Source organism: Accipiter gentilis, chromosome 5 (assembly GCF_929443795.1).
Source record: "Accipiter gentilis chromosome 5, bAccGen1.1, whole genome shotgun sequence".
Taxonomy (NCBI): Eukaryota; Metazoa; Chordata; class Aves; order Accipitriformes; family Accipitridae; genus Astur; species Astur gentilis.
The window spans coordinates 176912-202849 of NC_064884.1; the positions used below are offsets into that span (position 1 = coordinate 176912).

General features: G+C 58.1%; 2 protein-coding genes across 3 annotated transcripts in view; both read left to right on the top strand.

The window, feature by feature from the left end:
* Window positions 1-630: 630 nt before the first annotated feature.
* Window positions 631-4605, top strand: SC5D (sterol-C5-desaturase). The gene is made up of 5 exons (XM_049799834.1): window positions 631-751; window positions 1082-1299; window positions 2283-2415; window positions 2875-2975; window positions 3308-4605. The coding sequence occupies exons 2-5, from the start codon at window positions 1090-1092 to the stop codon at window positions 3731-3733; spliced, it is 870 nt and encodes a 289-aa protein (XP_049655791.1). The 5' UTR covers window positions 631-751; window positions 1082-1089; the 3' UTR covers window positions 3734-4605.
* Window positions 4606-17988: 13383 nt separating this feature from the next.
* SORL1 (sortilin related receptor 1) overlaps window positions 17989-25938 on the top strand; it is a 48496-nt gene continuing 40546 nt past the window's right edge. For both annotated transcript variants that reach the window (XM_049799827.1, XM_049799829.1), the window contains exon 1: window positions 17989-18258. In XM_049799827.1, coding sequence (XP_049655784.1) covers window positions 18046-18258 — 213 coding nt within the window. In that variant the 5' untranslated portion in view covers window positions 17989-18045. The remainder of the gene's footprint in view (window positions 18259-25938) is intronic.

A 25938-nucleotide genomic window follows, 5' to 3' on the forward strand; every position in this document is an offset into this window, starting at 1 on the left:
GGTCCTCCCCGGGCTGCAGGTGGGTATCTGCTCCACCGTGGCCCATGCCCAACTGGCATTTGGGGCTCATCACGAGCCCCAAAGCTCACCTGCGAGGGGCTACGGGGCCAGGGCCGGCACGCTCCATACGGCCAGGCCCCTCGCTCTGCACAGACAGAGCCGGGGTCGACGGAGGAGGCGGGAGGGGGTGCCAAGAAGGCTTCGCTGGCCCGGCTGCCGGGACCTCGGCTGCCAAGTCACCCTAGATCCCACCGAACAGGGCACCTGCAATGCCTGCACCCGGCCAGCCTCGTTAAGTCACGCCCAAGTCAGACGACAGGCAACGCCGCCGGCATACCCGCTCCCTCCAACCAGGCCGCCCGACCAACACCCGACGGGGCTGCCGTACGGACACAGGCCCCGGCTGACGGCCCAGCCTGCTCCCTCCGCGCCCGTCCTCCGCCCACGGGGGCCGCTCGGCCTCGAGCACCGCTGCGACATCCCGCCCCCCCCGCTCCCCTGCGGCTGCCGGGCACCGCTCGCCCGGCCCTCCGTTACCGACGGCACGGCACGGCCCGCCGCGGGACTGTGCCCGCCGCCACACGCTCCGAGGAGGCGGGGCCGCCCCGGCCGGGCCTGTCCCCAGCGCCCCGCCCCGCCGCGACGTCACCGCCGGCGGTGGCGCGAGCCGCTCGGGCGGTGACGTCACGTGGCGCTACCGGGCAGCACCGCCCCTCCCCGCCTACCGCCGCGCCGGGACCCGCAGGCACAGGTACCGGGGTACGGGGGGTGGGTGGGTGGGGGTGTGTGTGTGTGTGACGACGGACGGGACACACCGCGCCTCGGCCCCGGCTGCGCTCCCCGAGCGCGGCGCCGGTAGTGTCGCCAACGGCTCGGACCCGCGGGACGCCCCGTTTCGGCCGCCCCTGCACCGGGCCGCCCCCCCCCCCCCCGCCCTGCGGCGGCGTGGGGACGACTTGCCGCCTCGCCTGTGCCTCCAAAACACGCTGACCGCCTCTTCCCCCCCCGCCCCAGCACCGTGCGCCGACATCCCCCTGTGACCTTTCCACAACCGGTCACACCGACCCTCTCTTTCCCGCAGGAGCCGCCATGGATCTGGTCCTGGATGCCGCCGACCGGCACCTCCTCACGCCCTACGTGTACCCCACCAGCTGGCCCGAAGGCGAGCCCTGCCGCCAGCTCCTCAGCCTCTTTGTCATCACCAACCTGGGGGCACTCGCCCTCTACCTGCTCTTCGGCACCCTCAGCTACTACTTCATCTTTGACCATGAACTCCAGAAACATCCCCAGTTCCTAGAGGTGGGTGCACCCCACCCCACCCCACCACACCGGTACCCCACCTCGCCCGGGACCTGCCGTGTGCCACTGGCATCCCTCTCACCATCCTCTGGTTGGAGGCTGTTCCAAATGACACATGCCAACACCGTGCTGTCCCCGCTGCCCATTTGCTATCTACTCTCATGCCTGAAGGGATACTTTTCTCCCACGTACCAACCCCTGCCCTGCACGCCACTCATGAAACACACACACACACCACCCCCCACCCCAGACCACCAAACCGAGCCCCTAGAAACCCCTGGAAAACATGAGGACACAGCTCAGAGCCTGCCACTGACCCACTGATGTCAGGGCCCGGCAGAGAGGCCAGACCATCTGCTAAACACCCAGCCCTACAGACACACCCATCACATCCCTCTCTTCACCCTCGACCACCACAAACCACCTCGCTCCAGACACGGCAGCAGCCCGGGGGTCCCCAGCTGCTCCAAAAGCACACCATCCCTATACGCGTCCAAACCGACCGTGCCCACCTCATGCCCCGTGTTCCCCAGCACGTGTCACTCCCCAGGGGACAGCGGTACGAGCGCTCTCGCTGCAGCTGGCCGCCAACGCTCACAGACCAACCCCCCATCTCGGCACCCCATTTTTACAAGTCGATGGCTGCCTGACCAGTGGCAGAGACAGCGCCTGGCAGCTCTCTGGTGCCTGCCGGCAGGGACCCTTTGGTCATCCCTTACCAGAAACAAGTACCGCTTGCACAACATGCTGGACCTGCCCTTCCCTGAGCATGGCTCTCCCCAGATGGGCGGCACGCTGCAGTGCAGGCAATGCGGCAAAGCGCCTCTGCCAAAGGCCGACTGGTGCCTCGGCGCCGGCCCTCCCTGTCTCATGAAAGGCCAGGGCATTGGGGCTCTCGGGTCTCTGCCCAGCTCCCGGTACTCCCTCTTCCACTGATGCTTCTCTTCCACTGCCCCTCCCCCCCCCCCCCCCCCCCCCCGCAGAACCAGGTGCGTCGGGAGATCACCTACGCGCTGCGCTCCCTCCCCTGGATCAGTGTGCCCACCGTTGCCCTGTTCTTCGCCGAGGTGCGGGGCTACAGCAAGCTCTACGACAACATTGAGGACTCCCCATATGGTAAGCTGCTCCCCCACACCCCTTCAACTGGCCGGCACCCTCTCCCTGACACCCATGTCACCTCCCTTGGCCCCCCCATTTCTCCTGATGATGGCACACCTTGTATGAGCCCCAAAAAATCCTTCCAGGTACCTCCCGCCTCAAGCCAGCAGTCCCATCTGTTAGTTGTAATCCAAAGTTCTCTTTTGACCCACTTGAGGAGATGCCCATTCCCATCAGCTCATGACGCAGGCTTACCCCCCTAGAAAGAAGGCCTTCCCTTCCCTGGGAGTGGCTCCCGACAACTCGGTGCCCCGCTTGCTTTTCCTGACTCATGGGAGGCTGTCCAACCCTCTCGTTGCTTCTCCTCAAAGGGACTGACCCCGACTAGACTCGTGCATGCCCCCCACCATGAGAGAGGTTGCGCCTTCATGGCCCCCGGCTCCGCCGGCACCGCCTCTAATGTCCCTGTTCCCCCAGGCTGGTCAGGCGTCTTCCTCAGCATGCTGTCCTTCCTCCTCTTCACTGACATGGGCATCTACTGGATACACCGTGCTCTCCACCACAAACTGCTCTATAAGGTACGAGACGGGATGGCAGGCTCTGGGCGAGAGCCCTCGCCCCAGTGCCGGGGCCATGGCCGAGCCGGTCCTCCCAGGCAAGGCGTGCTCCAGGGATAATGGCAGGCTCCGCCTAGCTGAACGAGGCCTTGCCTCACCTTGGTTCACGATGCAATGGGAGCTGAGAGCCTGTCAGGGCACATGTCCCTCTCCTGCCCTTTGGGCGGCAATGGCTGTCAGCTCCTGGGCAGTGGGTCCGTCTCCAGCCAGGGGACCCCCTAAAAGGAGGGGGCCCACATGGTACCCGTGCCTGCCCCTGCCTCAGGGACTGATGTAGTGCCCTCTCCCCGCAGCGATTCCACAAGCCCCACCACCTCTGGAAGATCGCGACGCCCTTCGCCAGCCATGCCTTCCATCCCGTCGACGGCTTCATGCAGAGCCTGCCCTACCACATCTACCCCTTCCTCTTTCCCCTGCACAAAGTCACCTACTTGGGCCTCTACATCTTCGTCAATGTCTGGACCATCTCCATTCACGACGGCGACTACCGCGTCCCCCGCCTCCTGCGGCACGTCATCAACGGCTCAGCCCACCACACCGACCACCACTTGTACTTTGACTACAACTATGGGCAGTATTTCACCCTCTGGGACAAGATCGGCGGCTCCTACAAGAGCCCCACGGCCTTCGAGGGCAAAGGCCCCCACGACTACTTGCGCAAGCTCCGAGAGAAAGGCCCGGGGGCATCCAACGGCCCCCCGGCTGCCAAGACCGAGTAGGGTTCCCCAACAGCCCGGCCCCTCTGTGGGATGAGATTCCCCAGCTGGATCTCTTCCCATTCCTCCCCGGCCTCTCCAGATGACTTTCCCACGGACAAAAAGCCCCCGTCCCCCGATGGCGTGACCAGTGGTGGGGCGATTCTTGGCGAGCGCTCCGGCCCACCCCTGCTCTTGAAATGGCAGTGGCCAGCCTCGCTCTGTGCCACAGACCTGCCCCGCTCCTGGCTGCCTTTGGATCTCTGCTAAGGTCCCTGCCCTGCTTTAGTACTGTGCTGCTGCTTTACAAAAAGAACAATAACATGGCACAAATACAAGAAGAACATGGCTTATGGCAGGGTCTCCGTCCGTCTGTGCTGCAGGCTGCTGTTACTGATTCACCGTTGTGGAGTCCGTCAGGACGAGTCGAGTCGAGTCGAGAGGCTGACACCACCACATCTTTTTCTGAGCTGTATTACGTGAAAAAAAGACGCAAGCGCCTACCTTTCAGAGGCGGCGCGGGTCCTCGGCGACAGCTCCTCGGCACGGCGAGGGCTCAGCCTTGAGATGGGGTAGGGACTCCTTGGCGCTTGACACGCTCTCCTCCTTCCTCTCTCCTGAGGACATCCCGCAGGGCGCTGATAGGACATGTCCTAGCGACAGCATGCCTGTAGGACAAAGATGGGCTCTGAGTCCCGTGAGTCCCTCGAGCTCCCTGAGAACATTGAGGCAGGGAAAAGGACTAACAGGCACCCAGAGACAAAGGGCGAGGCTTCTCCTTGCTTGAGGGTTCGTGGCTGGCTTTCCCCCTTAATGCCTGGCATGCTTTCTGCTGAAACCTGGTCGCCCTGCCTTTGGGTCTGATCCGCATTCAATAAATCTCGCTCGCCAACTTGGCTGCCATTTGGTCCCTTCACCGTCGCTCCTGATGCCGTACGAAGCCTGCTGGGGCACCCTGTTTCTCCCCTACGAAACCCACAACAGGCTGACCCCGCGCTGTTCCGGGAGCAAATATGTGCGTCGCCTCCTCCCCCCTTGCCAGAATGACAAAGGGGACGGGGAAAACGTCACCAGCAGCCAGCCCCCACGACTCCTCCTGAGGGCCGGCCGTGAGGGCTCAATCCAGCTGGGTGAGAAGCGTGGGGGGGGGGGGGGGGGCGCGCAGGGCTCCCCGGCCTCCCGCCATGCCACCGGGAACTGCACGGCACGCTGCAGGTAACGCGCTCGGCGCTGCCGTTCACGGGTGGAGCGGAAAGAGCTGCCTCTGCTCCCCCCGGTCCTCCTTACACCTGACTGCATCCCTGCATGACAATGGCACCCAGCTCTCAGCTTCCCAGCCCGAGGCAGGATGCTGACAGCGGTACCGTTCCTGACAAACTGCACCCTTGCCACCACCTACCCTGCTCCTGCTGGGCACCTTTAAGGGACACACGCAGGTTTTGGACTAGCACACATTCCACCTTGTGCCAGCCTGCCTGCGGTGCAAATGGCCAAACCCGACTGCCCGACGACACTGCGGGCCTCACCGGCCACCCTGCGCTCACCTGCCATACGGCATCAGTCATGGCAGAAAAGGGACGTGACCCTGGTGGTGAATGGCGCCGACAGCGCCCCAGGGTCTCGCCACACCACTGCCGTTTGTCTGCGGCGGTGGCCTTGGCCCTCACCCCACCCTCTTCCCTCCTTGGCCCCTGTAAATATATCCAGACCCACGCAAAGCTGTGAGGACGGGCTGGAACTTCACCAGGGGACATTCACACACAGCACGGGGTCGGTGTCAGACTATAGCACACATGTACATTTCCCAGGTACGGCACAGCCAGGCTCCCGCACCTGGTGAGCCCCCTCTGGGTTTATAGTGACACAAAACCCCTTAGAGCGCAACATTTTGCTGCTCAGAACACCGACAGAGCTGGTCATCAGGGTACTATGTGTCCCAGCTGATTCCCATCTTTTTCTCCACTCCCCAGATCGTGCAGATCAGTACCCTCCTCCAAAGCACCTCTGCTGCCCACCCCGTCTCTGCCATCCCCCAGGCAGGGTAGGGCTTGAGGCTGCACTGCCATGCTGCATGGCACCCGATGATCTCAACAGGCACCAGTCCTGCAAGGTGATGCCGGTGGGATCCCCCGTGCTGACCACCCTGAGGGTCCTGTTCTGCTGGCAGGTTCCCCAGCTCAGGCCATGTTCAGTTTTTGCCTCCCCACGACAACTCATTCTCTCCCATGCATGCAGGGACCCTGACCTGAGTTTGCCAATGAACTTGGAACCCAGAGAACTGCTGAGAGTCAAGGTGAGGCCCAGATCAAACACGGCAACAACATCGCCGACCGGTGCAAACCACCGTGCTAAGCAGGGGCCCGATTCCCTAACAACACGAGTCCCTCAGGAAGCCCCCAGGCCTTTTCATGGCCCCATCTCTCTGCCTTTACTGAGCCTAGTGCATGGTGATGGCCTTGCCGATGCTGAAACCCCATGTGTGCAAAACCATTGGGGGTAACAGCCAGGGGTTTTGGGCACATGTCCAGCTTGGGGCAGATGGTCCCTAGGAAGACGCGTGGGGAGCAAGAGATGGCCAACAGCCAAACCCAGCTGTGTCAGAGCCTGTGGGCCGCGTGAGCCTGGCCGACTCCTCACCCTGCCTGGCTCCACAGGCCGACAGGTGAGACACACAGGGGGACCTCCAGCCCCCACTGCCTCTCAGCAACGTTCCTCCTGCGGGTGACCTGTCTGCACCTGGGCCCTCATGAAAACACCCGCGGGAAATCTATGGGGACTGGCTGCATGCCACGGGCAGGACATCCGGCAGGGTCACCCCAATGGCTCCGTCCAGCCACGACAAATTCCCTTGTTTTTACTGTGCGTCGCGCTCCTGCCTCTGCATGCTGCGCGACCGGCACTTCCCTCTGCCTTGCCGGCTCCTCGGCCAGCCTGCACCGACGCTTGTGCACTGAATGCGCTGGCGGATGTTCTCGGCTCCTTGTGGCGGCTCCGTGCTGCTGCTGCATGTGGACATAAACATGCCTGGGGCACCTTAATTTTTGCAGTCCTCTTCTTCTTTCATCAACTCCCCAGAGCGCTTCTCATCATACAGCCCGTCTACTGCCTGGCATGCATGCCTGATCCCAACCCTTAGCCGGGAAGGCAGTGCCTCTGTACCAAAGGCATTGCTTTGCCTGTCACCTTTACAACTGAGGGTGGTCTCCATTGTTTTTACATTTCACGGTGCTTCCCTGCAACTGCCTGTGGTAAGGCACGACTGCTCGGTTCTAACAGCTCAGGGCACACATGGTATACATGCCACATACTCCCATCAGGGAACCGCTGCGGACGTACCTCAGTTGAATGAAACAGGGATGAGCCCACAAGTTGGCACAGAGGAAAAAGCAGACAGCTCTCTGGCTGCCCGCGGTGCCAGGGTACCCCGAGAGCAGGTTGCGCTCCCTCTGCAGCGCATGGGCGGTGCTAGATGGGACATCACAAAACACAAAATGCACACAGGACTGGGCCCCCCATTCTTGGCACTGTGCATGTGACGACAGCTCGCTGGACCTGGGCTCCTGCCTGCTCCTGTCCATGCCCGTAAGCTGCGTGCTGCCCAGTGCTCCGGGGATGCCTCACGCATGGGTGCTTACTGCAGGCTCTTGCCTTTGACCGTGACAAAGGCAAAACCCTCTGTAAGCTGGATGGCTTCAACTGCACACCCCTGAAAATCAGCAACAGGACAGAGGAAATAAACCATAAGCCTCCAGTCAATGTGAGCCCTCTGCCTACTGCCAAGGACCCACGTGCACTCTTTCAGGCGAGAGGCCACATGGGGCTTCACCCGCACAACGTGTTGAAGCGAGGCAAAGGAGGCCCTGGACATAGAGACGAATTCCCAAAAGCCATGCATAGAAATGAAGTTTAAACCTCATGAGTGCTCCTGCCCTACACCCAGCAATACACACACGACACAGAAAGGAATTTACGTGCATGTGCAAAAGCAGGGCCAGGCGTGTCACACAAGGGGACCCTGAGCAAAGTGGCAAAAGGACCAGGCCAAAAGCCCAGCCCGAGACCTGGCGGCACGTCCTGCTACCGTGCCGCGGGCACACCGCTTTCCCTAGCCCGGGGGAGTGAGGGCTACCTCCACTTGGCCCACGCCGAGCCCTGCCTCAGCAATGACTCGCCCCGACCCACCGAAACCCCGGAGAGTGACAGGGCGATCAGGACGTGCCGGTCACACACGTGCCATGCCATACCGAGGCCACCGGCATGGGACATGTCCTCCCCTGTGACAGTGGGGCTCTGTACCATGGACAGACACAATTCTATATCTGGGACCCTGACGCCACTGTTACCACAAGATGGAGGTGTTGCTTGCGGCACGCCAGCAGCAAGAGCTGCACCTGCGTGGATGGCCATCCTCCTCCTCTTCCTCCTCCTCCTCATTCTCCTCTTCCTCCTCATTGCCCCAGAAGCATGGGGCCCAGAGGCAGGCGTGGCTTTGCTGCACCAGCTCTGCTGGAGGACACGCGCAGGGCAGCCCAGAGCTGTTGGAGATGGCACGAGGCGCAGAGGCACACTGAGGACAATTCCACGAGACACACGGCAGGCTACAGAGCCTGACAGGACCGCCCGGCTGCAGCCTTTGCGTTGCCCCCCACCCAGCTTGCCTGATCCCTGCCACCACAGGCTGAGACAGCCCTCGCCCCTTCATCCCCTCGCTCCCGGAGGCTCCCAGCCACGCAGCCCTGCAATCGTGTGACATCAACCCCAGGGCCTCTGAGGTTGTTTTAAGTGTGCGCCCGTCGCTTCGGACTCTGTCATGTCCCCTTGCCCCAGATTCTTGCTCCCCTACCCTGTGGCTTCCTTCATTTCCCTCTAAACCCTGGTGCTCCAGCAAACGACAAGACCCTGGTTGCCCGCTTATGGACGTGACTCAGTTAAGCCCCGCCAAAGGGGACGGCATTCGACCGGCCGGTGGCGTGGCTAGGGTGCCGGACATGCCGACCTCTGTCTTGGGAGGCCTCTCCTGCCACGTGTGGTTTTGCGGTTGGCTGCAGACAAGGCAGAGGTGGACTGAGACCTCTGAACCCCAGAGCGGTGGCTGGAGTGCCCAGGCTGACGGCCAGCACGAGGGACTCTCCCGCTCTGCCCAATGCCTGTCCTGGTGGTGCTTTGCCTGGTCCCCAAGCTGAAGGGTCAGGAGATATCCTGAACTAGCCACTTCTCCCACCCGTTTCTGTGTGGCTGAAGAAGACCTCGGCACCATCGCCTGCCACCAGGTGAGCCTGGCTAAGCACCGGTCCCTGGAGCACTGCATCCGTTGCCTGCCTGCAGGACCTCTCGGCGCCGTGGGCTTTGCCCGAGAGCCAGCTTTGGACTGGGTCCCAAAAGAACGGCGTGCCTGCTGCGGCTGGTCAAGGTTAGGAGACCTGATCACCTGAGCGGCGAGCCGTCTGGTGTGCTGAGAAGGACAGATGAACAGCTGGATGCAGCGCAAGAAGGCAAGTTACACGCAGAGATGGGGTGACATGTGGCACTGCGGAACCGGTTGGTGGAGCCTTGAGTGATGCAAAGGGACTGCTTGGGCAAAAGGTCAGCGCAAAACACGGTAATGACCTGTCCGGCTCAGCCGTGGAGCTCAGATTGCATTAGACATCTACTTCTCCTTATTACACACCTGCAACCTCCTGGAGGGGAGACGCGGCTGCAGGACCACCAGCTACCTGTCCTGTAGGAAGCGTGCCGCTCCAGGGAAGCCTGAAAGCCATAACCCCGACCTGGCCTCTGCTCACACAGTTTTTCACACGAATGCTGCTGTTTACCATTGCACCAGGATGTCCATACCTGACCCTTCACGTAACAGCTCGGCATGGCCCACAGCATGCGAGATGCTCACTGGGAGAAAGCGCGATGGGACGTGTCTCGGAGGCTCCGCTGCCCCCCGTCCTTCCTGTGCCGGCCTGCTTTTGTGACACTGTGCCTGCCTGGGGGTGGGGGCAAAAACACCTCTCTCCTTTACCAACCCCTATGGTGGAGACGCTGGCCATGGCACCCGGTCCTGCATCACTGTGCTGCGCCCTGAGCCTGGCGGCCCTCCGGGGTCAGCTCCCAGTTTGGGCGCACGAAGTGGTGTGCTGCCAGCCTTTAATAATGTATTCCAGGCCCTGGCCGGTCCCATTTCCGAGGGGACACTGACAACTACCTGATGCCGCCCATGGCGGACCACAGTCCGGCAACCCTCGTCAAGGCTCTGTGGAGCCCCTGCGCCCTGATGATCACACCTTCTGCCTGGCTGAGGTATCTGGAGAGAAACATACCCGTGCACAAGTGCCCTACACTGTGTGGCTTTTCTTCATTGAAGAAAATATTTATGCACCCACACCCTGACACAGACATGTAGATATTTATCTGTAAATTTTATATATATGTGTGTGCAGACATACATACTTTTAAATATAAACATATGGGTTTGTAGATTGATGATAAATGTTTATAGAAAATGTATTTCTATAGATAGGTATATATTTGTATGCACATCTAAATGTATATATAACTATATATATTCATATATGCATATAAAGATACACCCACACACATAAAAATATATATATACACACTCACTTTATATATAATTTATATACACTTTATATATGTGTGTGTGTATATATTTATATATATAAGGCCCATGAACAGGACTCTGCTGACTCCCAGTGGAGGAAGATGCTCTTTGAGGGCTCCATTTTTTAAAAAGGACAGCGTGACCAGGGCCTGGAGGGACACGGACTTCAGCCTACGCAAAGGAAACCGGTTATACTTAAAATCATCCATGCTCGCGTGAAACACGGATACTGTGTGGATTCTGTAAATGCTGCAGTCGATTGACTGCTGCGTGAAAGGGGCTGCAGACACAGGAGAGGGGTGTGACTGCTGCATTATACGTGCCCGGTCCCGCTGGGGACGGGCTCCCAGGGAACATCACCCCCCTCCAGGACACCCGTCCCGCTAGGAAGTCTCCACGCCTCTTACAAAACACACGCTCATCAGCGAGGTATGGTTACTAAACTTTAGCCAAGGACAGCTGGGAGCGGATCCTGTCTGCCATAAGTGTGAGACTGGGCACCATCATTGTCCTTTGACCCTGCGAGTGGCTAGTGCCGTCTCTGGAACGAGTGGGAGCGATCGCAAGCCCAACGTTACCGCTGCCCTGTGGCTGACCTACCAGTTGCCGAGCGAGCCGCCCATGACGCCATTCCCTTATGGTGGGAAGATGCACCCGAGGAGACATTTACCTTCCCAACTCAAAGCCATACTCCCACAAAGCGCAGACCCAAACAACAATGCGTGCGGCAGCCAGGGAGCCGCAAGAAGCTGCCGGAAAGGAGGAGGTTCCCTCGTCACTGGCCGGGAGAACTCGAGAGACCAGCAGCAGACCGAGCGATGCTTTGCAGTCCCTGGCTATCTCTCTTTGTTTCCAGGCACCGATCAAACCCATTACCCTTGGATCCATTCAAAACCCACACAGACATGCTGCCTGGCTGAGAAGCTCTGCCTCGCCTCTGTTCACGTACACGTAGGGGAAAATCCAACCCCAGCATCTCTGGTGTGGCCGTCCCCCAAAGGGACGACGCGCCGGCGTGGCACTGATCCGGCTCTCGCGAAACCTGTCGGTCCTTGGGGTGCCCGGACGCCTCCCTCTCCACTTCCACATAGACAGAACCTCGCTGATTTCAGATGCGGCAAAGGGGTGCTGAGATGCAGCACTGCACGTGCCTGGTGACTCGGGAAGCCTCTAGCCCTGCGAGGAGCTAGCCTTGCCGACAAAATACGTTACAGATTTGACAGATGATCTGTCCCTCTCCAGGTACGGTATCCTTCCAGAGACCTACTGTGTGACATCGCTTTGCAAGTGGGCTGAGACAAGATTGGAGTCTACAGCTCGTGTACCCAAATGAATATGCTGCGTACCCTATAGAAGTAGCTTCTGCTCCATTTGGCAGGCCTGCTGCCCTTCCAAATCCGATCGACCTTGGGGCTATCCTTCCCGCACGGTACTACCTTCCTCTGAAGATAGCCGCGGCTGATGGTTTGGGAGACTGATTTACTTTGGGAACTATAAAGAGGCCAATCTGCCTGGAAAACGGCTCCCTGGGAAAAGACAACACATTTCCAGGCCTCCATCTCAACCGTTATCGCTTTTACCTCGGGCTACGAACAGATTAATTAAAACCTTCGTCCTCCCACTGAGCATTACTGAGACCTGCATTGAGGCCTTCTTGCTACGCAAGGTAAATTTAGGCCCTGGGTTTGGACTCAAGCCCATTTGCTTGGCATTCGAGCAGATAATCAGGGACATGTTCCTACAGGGAGCCTGGTGGCAACCCACACCCGTCACGGCGCCTGGGGCTTTTTAGCCATGTGTGGGGGCTGAGACCTCCCTCTCCTGCCATCAGGGTGACACCGCTCCGAAATCCCTGTGTCCCGGCTTTCGCCTGCTCCGCTTGCCGGGCAGGTGCTGGACATGGACCGGGCTTCTCGAGTGCAATACGCAGGGCGATGTGACCTTGCCAGGCTTGTGCTGCTGGCCGTGCCGTATCGTGCCCTAGTTTACGTGGGCTTTCTTCCCAGCCTGTCTTTCACTGGCCAGGCTGCGAGCACCTACAGGCAGGACAAAGCGATGAGCAGCTGTGGTGATGCGATCGCCCTCGCTGCTGAGACCGTGCAGCGGGGCAGAGAGGTGCGGCGACCCACACGGAGTCCCGGGGAAGCTGAGCCACGGGACTGGTATGTGCCTCTCTGCGTTACCCCCTCTGCCAGCCACACCATAATCCAGATTACTCTTTTTCACTAATCTGGTTATTAAATCTGAGACACAGTCCTGCCTCCTCATCCCCGGTCTGAGTCCAGCTGACGAGACCTGTCCTGAAGGCACGGGGCATGGCTTCCCCTGCCTGCATCCACTGCCAGGCTTCAGCCCTTCTTAGACACGGATAGAGAGGGAGGAATAACCCGAGCCTGAGTGAGTCCAGCTGAGCCCAAAGCATCATCCTGCAGCAGGCTGCTGCTGGCCAGCTGCGCTGGGTAATGACAGACACCCCAGTTAGCTGGTGCCTCCGTCCCTGCCCGCATTCACTGCCCATTCAGCCTGTCCCCTTTCCCTCCTCGGCTGTCTCGGGGGACCGCTTGCCCTTGCAGCAATAGCGAGCGGCTTTGCTGGAGCTCTGCAACCAGCAAGATCCGAGAGCTGTAGGAAATGATTACTGCTTGGGATTTCGAGCCAGGGATTCCTGGCTTGAGAGTGCAGAGAGAGGAAAGGAAAGGATTAGTGACCTGCAGGGCTCGGTTTATGCCCCGCTGAGAGATTTGGCTCCTCTGGCAAAAAGGCTGCCAGTTGTTCATGTCAAAGCTAGAAGATCCCACAGATCGACGTCTAAGTGACTGCTCAGAGCAGCGCCTCATGGAACTTCCGAAAGGATGGGTGCTGTGACGCGCAGACGCAACTCAGCCTCCCCAGCTCCCCGTCCACACCGGACGGGATTGCCCCCTCAGACCCCTCCTCTCTTGGCAGACACCGGATCCCAAAAACGTGACGCGTGGTGGCCCCGAGGGGGGCAGGAGGGCTCGGAGGTCGTATCCCCTGAGACCTTTGGTTCAAAGGCAGGTCCTGCTCTTTGAAAGTTCCCTGCGTCCTATGGCCCTACAGCAAGTGCCCGCTTTCCCAGGAGAGACGAGCTCTCTCCCTTCCCAGATGAGCCAGAAAAAAGGCAAATTGCCAGCCCTGCTCAGAGACCTGCCCGCTCAGCTCACACCTTGATTTGCTCGCTCCAGGAGCGAGCTGCACGTGCAGCCCTTCTTCCCGCAGCAGCGGTGGACTCTCCTCCCCAGCATCCCTTCGCACCAAGCTCTCCGATGCGTCGGGACTGAGATCGGACTCCGACAGCGGCGCGGGCTGTTTTACTCCCTGACTCGACTCCAGCAACATGTGATGTGTCCTTTAAACAACTCTTTCTGCTCTCACGGTAAGGCTCTGTGGGGGACAGCTCTTCCGGCCCCCGCGGTCCCCTAAACCCTCCGGATACTCTAGAGCTGTGCCAGGGAAAGGTGAGGGGGAGAGGGGGAGGAAAACTGGGGGACCGGGCGCTCCTCGCCTTGCTTTCGGAGTTCATGGTGTTTGCTGCTGATGAAATCCAGATGGACCTTAAAATAAACTCTGCTCTGTTCCCCCTCCCCATTACACCAGAAGACGGGTTCTTTTTTCAAGAAACAAAAAATACCTTGCCAAAGGAAACGTGTATTTCCCTCCGCAAAGAAAGAGCTATTCATCTGTGAGCACTAGGTTCACCCGAGAGGTCCTCGCTACCGTGCTCTCCCTCACACCCACCACAGTGACCTGGTAGGAGGGAGTCCCACGGTTGCGGGGGGGGGGACGGACGACGACGACACACAGACCCTTCTCACGGTTGTGTCACTCGGCCACCCTTCAAGGAGTGTGAAAAAGAGGCTGGGAGGAGGCTGGCAACTCCACACCCCCCCCCCCCCCCCCACCTCGATTTCCTCTGTTTAGAAACTGCTACAAAGCCAGTTCCTCATTTCTTACTATTTCTTATGCTATCCTCCCTCTCTATTCCTTATTTTTTGGGGAATTTGGGGTGGCAGAGCAGGTCGTTTTGCGGGCAATGGGATGGATGCTCGGATGGGGTGGTGCTTTTGGGAAATGCCTCCACAGCCTTTTTGGGTCTCTCTTACCTGCCCGTCACATCCACTCCAGGCAGCGACTGGCTATAGGGATTCCTGCACAATAAAACTCCCTTATTGACTCTGCCCTTACCCACAGTGACCTCCAGTCCTCCAGAGGGACATTACACTGAGTCAAGACCGCTAAAAGGTTTATTAGGAGAGCTTATAATTGTATTGACTCGATAATTGAAATACACTAACTAGGTTTCTAGGAGAAAGCACTTCGGGGAAAGCTGTGGACAACGTTTCTGCTATTAAAGCAAGCGAAATAAGGGGGAGCAAGACTGCCTTGGGGCTGTCCACAGGATTTATAAGCTCCCATTCTTTCGCTGCTAGGTCACGTCCATTTTCTTTGAAGATTTCCCGACAACATTAGAAATGCCAGAACGGCTCACAGGGCAGAGAAGACACAAGCCATTAGTCTGCTCTCAGTGCCTCTGAGATGAAAGAGGCTAAAAAACAGGTTAGACCTTTTCTGAGCGCCACGACTATGCCCAGAAAAACACCTTTGGCTTCCAGAGACAAGGCAGGGTCAAGCAATAGGCGCAGCTCACCTCTCCCATCATCTCCCACGGTCACCCCCCACCTCCCCATCTGCCTCGGCAGGTTGGACATGGGGCCAAGCCGGGCATGACCCCTCAGCCCATCACGGCAGAACGGAGGGCAGATCCCTGCTCGAGCTGCCTTGCCCGGCTAGACACAGCAGCAAAAGGAGACTGCGCCAACAGTGGTGAGGAGGGGGAGGAAAGCGAGAGAGGAAGGGTCACCCGGCATCTGTAAGCAAAACTCTCATTTTCCTCACACTGTCCTAGACTCCCGAGGCACGATCTCAGTCAGACAAATCACATAAGACACATCCACCCAAGTGCGGGCCGTGACGTCCCCCGTGCTCAGTGTGAGCAGAGCTGGGTGCCGGCAAACTGCCTCAGCCGCACAGACCATACGTTCACATGAAGCACAGCGCTGAGACGAGCTGACATCTGCTGCCAAACGTGGAGCCTCAGGTGGAGCTGCACGTCCCTCCAGCCAGCAGGACAACTGGACGCTGACCGCCGGGAGCCCAGGCGAAGCTGGCCTCAGACCTTCCCTGCCACCTGGGCACGAACCCGCTGCTCTCCTTCTGCCTCACATCCCAGCTGCCCCTTCCCACCCCTGCTCCGTAACACCCAGGACACAGCACTGTCCAGCACCAATAAAGACTGCGCATTACAGAGATTTCCCTCGGTACGGCCACGCGAGCCCCGGGCAGAGGTCGGCCAAGTTGCTTTCTGGAAGGGATGCGCAAGAGGTGCCTCTTGCAGCCTGTGGCAGCACCAGGGAAATCCCCATGTCTGGGACGCCAGCGTTTTGGCCTGCCCTGATAAATCAGGGTTGCTACCACTGGCAGTGGTCCCGCACTATCCCTGCATAACCGTGCGTCATCTCTGCTGTGCCGATGAGTTACTAGGACCGCACGGGCACGCTACCTGTGTGAGTGTTTTATGGGGGAGCACACAGCTAGCTAACTCAACCCTGGGTGGAAAGAGCCACTCCATCACCACGGCTTGAACCCGCCTGCTGGGAGCCATGGGTGGGAGAGGTGGCAGGAGGGCCCAGAGGGACCCCGGGGGCCTCTGGCTTCCCGCTCCCAACAGCGGCTCAGGTGAGACAGCACTCGCCTTCCCAACTCTGCCCAGGTGGGAAGATGGCAGAAATCAGGGTGAAGAACTCTGAGGGCTACCAGAACCGTACCAGGGGGAAGTCTGTCACCATAATGTATGAAATCATCTGAGCCTTTTCCTCTCTCCTCTTGACATCCATCCACACCTTCATCTGCCCATCCAGAGGCAGACGCAGCTCTTCATCACACCCAAACCCACCCTCTCAGCAGCAAGGACCCGAGCCTATGTTACTGCCCACCAGGCTGCCCTGCCGGCGAGTCCCTTGCTAGCCTGTTCTCCCTGGCTGGTCTGACCAATTGCTGGGAAAAGTGCTTACCTGAAACAGCCCCCCAGCACCGTGACAGTGCTTGACAAAAACTAGGCACAAAGCATTACTGTTGACCCACAGGATAATGTCCCCAGTGCGTACAGGTTGCACAGACCTCATAAATCTTCCGTTACAGGAAACCAAAGTTTTTACCAGCTGCTCTTCTTTCCCATGAAATGTAAGACATAGCAAGGACCCCCAGACCAACGCTCAAAAACACATTGCTGCATGATGTGGGTAGATGTTTAAAATGGCTTCCCAGGGATGGGTCCACGTCAGTAACTGCCAGAACTACCAGACACACGGATTAGATGCTACCTTGGAGAAAGAAATGGGACCAGGCGCACGTGCTCCTAGCAGGACCGGGGGGAATGGACATGAGTGGCAGAGAGCTTCCACTAGGTTGGAAAGGGCTCAAAACTGCAAGCCAAGCAGATCCCACGCTGCAGTGGGATCTGCCCCCCTCCCTGTGGTCAATGGTGGGATTAAAGCATCCAGAACAGCTACGATACCAGAACCACCACCTCTCCTGGCTATCCTTGCTCACCTGGCACAAGACATTTGACCAACACGTTTGGTATGCCAGGGAAGGGTAATGCTTGTGGAGAGCACGTGCCCCTTTTTCCCCCAGCAGACCCTACAGGTCCTGGTGCAGAAAGGCCTTGTGCTCTCAGCCCAGGCGCTGTGGGAAGCAGGGCGGCGCTCGGTGGCACCGTCAGGGGTCCGGGGCATCCCTGTCACGAAAGGGTCCCCATGCACAGGGCACATGGTTACTCCGTGTGTGTGCGATAGCTGGTGGCCTAGGATATGTGGCCATCTGTGCTCACAACCACAGGTTTGTTGCCTAATTTCAAACATCCCCCAAACCGGTAGACAAATGGGAAGAGCAGAAGAGCAGTAGATCACCGGGACAAGCTGCAGATTGCTAGCTGCAGTGAGATTAGGGAGTGGGGCTTTGCTTGGCAACTGGCAATTTCCAGCGCCATCCATCCATCCTGGCATGTGGCACACTGCACGCGCAGCGTGCTCGGCCCACCCCCGCCTGACCCTCCAGGGCTCCCCACAGGGCCCCTCACGGTAATCACCCCCTAGGAAGCCGCAGGTGCCATTGGTGGCAACCAGGCCTGGAACGCCACAAAACCTCAGCCTGGACACTTGCGTGGGCAATCACGCCGCTTCCCACCAATACTGGGGTGCTTTAGGCCCACGTCCCGGGCTGAGGGGCACATGCTTCCGGGGCTGCATGTGGGAGGAAAAGTGCAGCTAGGCTTCTTTTTTTTTGGGGGGGGGGACCTCGCACATCCCCCAGATGGAAGCCAGCTGCAACGCTTTCATTCCGTTTTATTTTCATTCTATTCGACTTCATTTCTTGCCGTTTCATTTCCCTTCGTTTCATTTACGCTAACTTTCTCCCATCTTCCTTCCTTGGCATCCCAAGCGCCCTCCGAAGAGCCGCGAACGGCCTCTCTCCCGGCCGCCGGGAGGGGGGTGCTCCGAGCATCCCCCGAGGGGAGCGGGCGGCGGGGGCGGGATGCGGGCGCCGAGCGGCTCCGCTGCCCGTTACACATTCTCTCCGGGCGGCGGCGCGGCGGCTCCGCTCGGCTCGGCTCCGCTCCGCTCGGCTCGGCCCCGGCGGCACGAACATGGCGACGCCGAGCAGCGGCGGGGCGCGCCGGGCCGTCCCTCTCCCCCGCCGCCTCCTGCCGCTCCTGCTGCTGCTGCTGCCGCCGCTGCTGCCGGCGGCGGGCGGCCATTCCGCCCTGCTGCTGCGCGCCCCGCCGCCCGCCCCCGCCGAGTCCCCGCGGAGCCGCCGCACCGCGCCGCGCACGCCGGAGCCCATCCAGGTGTACGGACAGGTGAGCCCGGCCGGGGAAAGCGGGGGGCTGCCCACCGCGGTGCACAGGCGGGCTCGGCGCACCCCCTCCCCCCCCAAATACCGCGTTACATCACCCCGCGGGGTGCTCCCCCCCCCCCCCGGGTTTGGCGGGGTGGGGGGACGACGGGACGCGGAAAGGGAGCACGGAGGGCGGCAGCGCTGCCCCCAGCCCTGCGGACAACCGCTTGTCGCCGGTCCCGTCCGTCCGTGTGTCGTGTCCCGTCCCGTGTGTCGTGCCCCCCCCCCAGCGGTGCTGGTGCCGCGAGTGGGCTGGCGGGGAGCCGGCCGCGCCGCTCGGCCTCGGCCACAGCGCGACGTGCTGCAGCCCCCCGCGGGTCTGCTGGGGGAGGGGGGGGGGAAGGGGGAGACGGACGGGGGACAACACGACCCACGGGTTGCACACTTGCTGCTCAGAAAATAACTTGCGCGCCCGCAGGGGTTTGAGCGCATCCCGCGCGGGGATGCCGGCACCCCCTCGGTGCAGCGCCCGGCGGGGAGGGGGGTGGTGGTGGTGGTGTGTGTGTGTGTTTGCTGGCGAGGCGACCCTGGCGACATCTGATAGCTTGTTCCCTGCCTGCGACTTGCCACTTCGAAGTGGCAGGCGTTTAGACGTGAGGTACCGCTGACCTCTGCCTAAAGCTCCCCCCACTTCTCTTCCTGTTTCTCCCAGAGCCATCTCGAGCTAGCGGCACTGTCAGATTTGCATTTTATGCTTGCGGGTTTGTTTCCAGCAAGATGAGCAGTGGTAGCTGCCGGGTGGCCAAGGGCGCGCGCTAGCGAGATGGGCCAGATCATCCCCTCTGCTAGTTTGCCCGATGGGAAAGCGAGTCCCTCCAGCGGGGAGTGGGCAGCAGCTCTTCACCTAGAGATGCTCAAGTTGAACATTTTTGTGCTCGGAAGCTAGGCAGAGGGAGGTGACTTCTGATAGAATACATTGCTATTTGTGAGGCACTGTGCCCTTCTCTGTAAGAAGGGCTCCTCTCTACATTTCTGATCCATCTTGCACTACTCCTTGAAAAGGGGGGAAAGGAGTTGCTCATCACAGAAAAATATAGAAACAGCTATTTCGGGAAGTATCCCTCCTTGGGCTGGATTCACTGGCAAGTTTTGTTGCCAGGACCATAAAGGCTCCCCCTTTTCCAGACGATCATGGCTTTAGGAGTTATGAGGAATTACACCCGGGCTGCCCAGGTGCATGCTATGGAAAGCTTGAGACTTAAAGAGTCTACTGTATTTTTTAACTACCCACACACTAGCCTACACTGTGTTGTCCCATTTGACCCTCCTTGTTTACACTGCCTGTGTGCCATCACATGCCCAAAAGGCTGCTGGGGGGGTGGGGAGAGATCAGCCGGCAGAGGGCCAAGGCACACTTGAGGAGAGGCTTCAAGCCTTGGGCAACATCTGCCTTTGCTTCCTCAGCTAGCACTTTCCCTTCTAGGTGCCCTATAATTTCCCCTGTCTGCTGCTTGTAGGATGAGAAAGAACTGGCCACAAGGCAGGACTGGCTCTAGGGCCACTGGAGGGTCACGTGTGGGGCCAGTGCTGCTCCTAAAGCCCTGTTCCTGTTCGCCCTTTTAGAGGATGGGAAAAGCTGTTCCTACTCCCCTTGAAAATCTGCTTCGCCTCCTCTACCTCCTCAACGTTTGGCTGTTTTTAGCATAACACAGCTACCCATTTTAGAAAAAACACGACACTTGTCGCTCATCTACAGAAAGACAGTTGGAACACTTTCCCTTCCAGCTCTCCATGGCTTTCATCTAACCCACTTGCCCCAGTCCAGTAGAGAGCTGCTTTGGCAGGAGCAGCCTCTGTCACCTGGACACGTAGCTGCAGATCTGAGAGGGTGCGGTAACCCCGGCGCTATCTGGAACAGAACTAATAGGAAGCAGCGGGAGTTCAACAGTTTGCCACTGTTCGGTCTTTCCTCTTTGCCTTTAAGCTTTCAGAGGGGATTTGCCTAGAGAACCAAGTCGCTCTTTGCTGGCGGCATGGCATGTGGTTTCAGGCTAGCATACAAAACACATCCCTTGTGCTGCTTCAGAATGGGATGCACAAATTTGAAAGCCCAGGTACTGCATGTCACCAGGAAGAGTTTACTGGCACTAAACAACAGTTCTGAGTTCTCCTGAGCGCTACAGTGCTTTAAATCAGAGTCTGCTTTGATAAAAGGGAGAAGAGTGAGCCCATGTGTCTTACCCTCTGTTACAGCTCTGACCACACAGAATTACCAATGCCTAGGAAGCCAGAAAGCTGTGCAACATGGTGCTCTAGGGTCTCGCGCCTTGTGACAAGCACCCAGTGATCCGTACATCCTCCTTCCCCCAGGTTTCTGGCACTCTAATACCAGCAGAAAATCATGCAGTCAAAAAGCGGTTCTCTCTCAGGGATGTCATCATAAGGGGCAGCGCTTGCACCGAGCATCCTAGTGCCGTGCCACTGCAGTCCCGTATCTGGGACACATCCTGCTCCCGTGTGTTTGGCAGGTCACTCGACCATCTGCTACGTGCTGGCTCGTGCCCTGAAACTCCCTGCCCCTCCCTGGCTCTCAACTGCGGTCCCGACAGAGCCTTGTGGCACAGCTTAGAGCCTGGGCTCAGCTCAGAGGCGAACAAAAGCGTGGCACGGGAGGTCAGTGCTGCCTGTCGCCACCGTGGGTGACATCACCAGGGGAATGGACTGAGAGGGAGGGACGCATCACCCCAGCTGGAAGTGAGGAGGGGAACGAAGGCCAAACCCTTTGCAGCTCCTCAGGAGCCAAATGCAGCTTACTCGGCGCTGTCAGCAACAGACTCAGAGCCCTCTTGCCCTAGACACCAAAGACACAAAGCACAAAACATTATGTGGATTCCTCGTCCAGATCCTCACCACCAATGACATCCTTGGTGGGCAGGCTCACACAGCTTGCACGCATGGCTGCAGCAAAACTTCTTGGGAACCTCAGCGAATGGCAACACCAGTAGCCCAAAACCCTGTGCTTTTGTGGCTTTTCCCTGCCTTTTGGACTCCAAAGCACCAGCAATCAAGAGATCAAACGCACAACTCCAGAAACCATTGGCTTTGAGACAAGAGTGGGTTTTCTTCCCTTGCACGGCCCTCACCTCTACAGGACTCTTGGCGAACGTCCCAATGGACAGACGGTTACGAAGCAGGCACCGACACGTGACAGGTCTTTTCTAGCACGCCACTGACAGCAGAGAAGCATCCCCAGGGCAAGACAACTGCTGCCTACACCCCCGCAGGGCCAGCGGCGCTCCCCAAACCCCTTTCAGCAACCTCAGCACCGCACCCTGCCCTCCTCATCCTGGTGTGAGTCCCTGGCTACCAAGGCAGCGGCTCATCCTCAGCCCGCCCTCCTGTCCCTTAACAGCTTCCGTGCTCTCACCTACACATCCCTGCTCAGACCTGGATACAGGTACTCAGCTCTAGGATTTTACTTTGAGTACATCCCCACCATCCCACATAAATCCTGTCCCCTCCTGGGGGAAAGCCAGCCACGAACCACATCTCCTGCAAGGACTTCACTTACTACAACAAACAAGGAAAAGACAAGTAGCTGCTTTGGCTGCGTACCTGCCTGCTGGGTCGAAGTGTCCTCCATGACCGTGAGCCTGGCCATCTCACAAGTGTCACATCGTAGCCGTGGCAGACAGTGAAGAGAAGCACCAAGGCAGAAGGCCGGCCTCTGTCTGCTGCTCCTGAGGTGCAAAAGAGAGGATCACAGTTATGGAGAGCGTTTACACTAATAAATAATACAGGTCTAACCTTTGTCTGCAGACATCCCTTTCCCTTCTTCGGAAAGGGCTTATCCGAAACGTCCCCCAAAACCATGCAACTCACAAGAAGCCTTTGCCTTAAACCACTCTGGGACAAAAGACATCTTATCCAACCCACTGGCGGCTCCTGCGGCAGACAGTTGGCCCTGCATGCTGCCGTTGTGAGGCCTCAAGCCTCTCCCTGTGCTCCTAACCCCCGCGCCTCCCCATCCCCTGAACTGGCATTATTACCTGCCCTAATATCAGCTCATCTCTTCCCTTCTGCAGGGGCCCTACTTCATTGCTCTCAAGCTTCCTGTTTCCTGGTGATAACTGATCCTTGTCTTTGCAAAAAAGGACCAGGTTTTCATCATTTCCAGGCCATTTACTACAAAATTACCTTTGATCAGCCCACGTGCTTGACCTTGACACCCCCCACCCCTCCACACCGACAAAGACCCAAGATGACCTCCTCAGCTGCTAGCACTTGGAGCACCACATGCATTAAAGCAGCCTGCATTAGATTAAAACCAACACTGCACTATGATGCCACTCAGTGATCTTCAAGACAGAAGTTTTTCAAGACAGCCGAGAAGAACACCTCCCATTAACGTAACACCACAGTGATGACTGCGCGCAGGAGCTGTTAACGTCTCTATGACTGTGGGACAGCACACTCGCAGAGTACCAAGAAAGCTAAGCACTCCCCAGGAGACAAGCCCCCCGGCTAAAGCAGCAGGCACAAACAGGCAGGAGGGCAGTCGGCAGCCACGCTGCAGCTTGTGGGCCGAGCTGTGCTCGGCCACGGGAGTCCCTTCCCACAGCCCTCACGATGCATGCTACACACGCCCTGGTTGTGCTGCTGAGCTACCCTAAAATACTGTTAGCATGTGGTCAAAATAGTGCCCGAGCAGAGAGAGCTGACACTTCTCTTCTTTTGAGACTGTTAGCACATCCCAAGTAGAAAGTCCCGCTTAGCTCCCTTTGCTCACAACCTGCAAACTGGCAAAGAGCCTTTCTTCTTTCAGAGAAGACAGAAAGTGCTTCGTACGGTAAATGCCATCCAGCTACGTGCACGGAGACATCAATCATGCTGCGTCGGAATTGAACCGTACTTAATTTTGACCTGGTTTGCCAGCCCAGCAGAGACCTTCCCAGATCAGACTTTACCCTTCTGGAGGTGCCCTGGGTCATGACGGCATGTCCCGGCAGAGGGCTGGCCGCAGGCTCCCGGCCCCCCCCATCCTTTCCTTCTTTCCTTGCATTGGCAGATATCCCTCCCCATCGCTGCATCTGCACAGGGCACAGGCACCCCTGCCCCTCTCCCAGCACTTGCTTTTGCACCCAAGCTTGCCAGGAAAGACAGGTCTCTGGAAGCCATGCAGTTCCTGCTCCTGGCACTATGGCAGCCAGGGAAGCCATTTGTGGGTTTTTTCATTGTTTCCCCTTCGGCAGGTTCCTCAGAGATCCTGCTGTTGGACTAAGCAAGCGTTGCGGCGTCCCAGGGGCATCACTTAAGGTTTCTGTAGTTGCAATGACTAGCTTGTGGCATGCTTCACTGGCAGCGCTTTAGACCTTTTCTGCAGCCTTCCTCCGTGCCTTGGTTAGGGGGGAGTGACCTTCATCAGCACTTAACCAAATTTACCAGGGCAGCCTCGATTCCTCATCACCTTTCCCCCTCCCTGCTTCAATTTAGAAAGAGACCCCATCTCCGGGACCTTCTTGCCAAGGGACCTGCTCGTTTGTGGGGTAAACGGGGCTCCTGCCTCCACCCCAGTCTTCCCCCTCCCTTGCCCTTTTCCCTTCTTCTAGAAACAACAGCTAATGGAGAGCTCTGTTGGTGGTAGCAGAGAGAAAACAGCTCTGCAAGCAGATGATTTCAGTATTAACAAAATTAACATGAGCCTGGCACTCTCTGAAATGAGTCACCCGTGTTTCGTATCAATGATTTCAGACCCTAGCATTTTCAGTCCAAGCCACAAGCAGTGCTATGGCAGGCACAGACTGTATTTTAAAATATCGCAGCAGGGCTAGAAACAGATGCTCGGGAGCAGAGCAGAAGGTACAGTAATGAAGCTTTAGTAGGAGCACGCGAGGAACACGGCGTGCCGGGAATGCAGTAGCCACCCATGACACTTGACTCATCCGTGATGCCGGGCTATTGCGTAAGCCTTGCCGGGGGCAGGGGGGGAGGCAGCGGAAATGGGGACGCAAAGGCCCGGCACTTGTCCGCTGCGGTTTCCAGTGAGGCGGAATGATGAGGACCCTGGTGAGAGCACCTTTCCTTTCAAAGCCCTATGCTAACCGAGCTGCGGCTTCGCTTCTGACCCCTTTCAGCAATAGCTTTCTTTAGCCCCATCCTTGTTCCCTCAGCTACCGGATACAAAATGTTTAGCCGATTCCTCTTCTGCAAGCATCTCCCGACAGCCTTCAAACACACATAAATGATCCCTAGGAGTCTTTTGCCTGTGCACCCCCAATTTTACAGCCTTGAGCCTCAGCCCTTGAGAAGTCATGCTGCATCACTTCCTGATTAATAGCGAGCACCTGGGTCAAGCCACAGTTGAAGTCCTATAGCTGGAGCATTAATTCTCAACCAAGAAAACCCATCAACATGCACAGGTAGCTCCCGAGCCCGCTTGGCACCAAGAATAGCCCCTAACACTGTCCTGACACTCGTCACTGCACGTGGGTGCTAGGGGCCATTATGAATCAGCAAACGCACAATATTTCTACTTGTGGTTCATCATGGCTAACACTGTGATTTCTGCACGGGGAAGTTACGCTTCCTACACAGAGCAGCTCGCCCTTGCCAGTGGCTCAAAGGCTGGGATTTAGAGTCCTCCGGCAATGGAAAGGCCTGAGATACTGCTGTCTAGCCTGCCAGCAGCCATACAAGCGGCTACAGTGAGGTGCCCATGCCAGAGTTGCTCATCTCCTGGCCAGCCTGCACCATTTCAGAGCCCGGGGCTTTCGCTAACGCTGCCATTTGTCACGTGCGAGGGCTGAGCCGCCTCTGCCGAGCTTAGCAACCAAAATCCTGCCCCAACCTCTGAATTCTGGGCATAAGCAACTGAGAGGGATGCAACAGGAAGGGGAGCTGGCACTTAGGCATTGCAGGTGCTGAGGAACACGGGATCGGGGTGTTTGCCCCTGCCCCAGGCGCTCAAGGAGCTTGGCACCACACGCTACACACCCGTGTCCGCTTACCTACCGACAGTCATCGCCTCTGTAGGCTCGTCAAGGCAGTGCTACTGTCTCAGTGCAGTGCCATGCATCCACACCACACTCCCCCTCCCAGCCCAGGCTGGGAGTGCTCAGCTCCAGCTGCACCCCTTGAGCCACAAGGGAGCTCAGTACCTGCTCTGGGGCATGCTTCCACTGGACGGCAGCTCTGAGGGCTGTCTTCTCACTCCGTTTCTGGAGGGGATTCCTTTATTGGAAGATCCTGCTAATAAAAAATAAATATATAGTGTGAGCGAAGCTAGCAGCTTTAACTACTTTAACTAGAGCTACAAGCAGCTTCCTCCATGTCTTGGCTCCAGTTCTCCCCTCCTGGACTTCATTTGGCACCTTACATATTAGGAGGACAAATTAGAATTTCATGCATATTTCATATACAGTTAATCACTTGGCAAAGACCAAACCATTTCCTCATTAAGCAGAATTTATGCTAAATGCTGTTTCCATTGGGCACCAGCCGTTGCCCGTTCACAGGTTAAACCAGCTCCCAAGGAAGGTTTCCCCCGGTAGGGGAGGTAGGGGAGTCTGTGACAGCAGGCTTCTGCCAAAGGAGACTTGTCCCAGCAAGAGGGGCAGGGTTACTCCTGTTGGAGATAACAACAGCCTTATTTTAAAGCTGTTTCACAAAAAACATCCTGGTCAATGCGACGTCAGGTGCTTTA

What these genes read in the sequence shown, in the direction of transcription:
- SC5D (XM_049799834.1), top strand. Translation starts at nt 1,090, where the DNA reads ATGGATCTGGTCCTGGATGCCGCCGACCGGCACCTCCTCACGCCCTAC. An exon ending in AACATCCCCAGTTCCTAGAG is followed by an intron (nt 1,300 to 2,282) that starts GTGGGTGCACCC and finishes CCCCCCCCGCAG; the next exon opens with AACCAGGTGCGTCGGGAGAT. An exon ending in CATTGAGGACTCCCCATATG is followed by an intron (nt 2,416 to 2,874) that starts GTAAGCTGCTCC and finishes CTGTTCCCCCAG; the next exon opens with GCTGGTCAGGCGTCTTCCTC.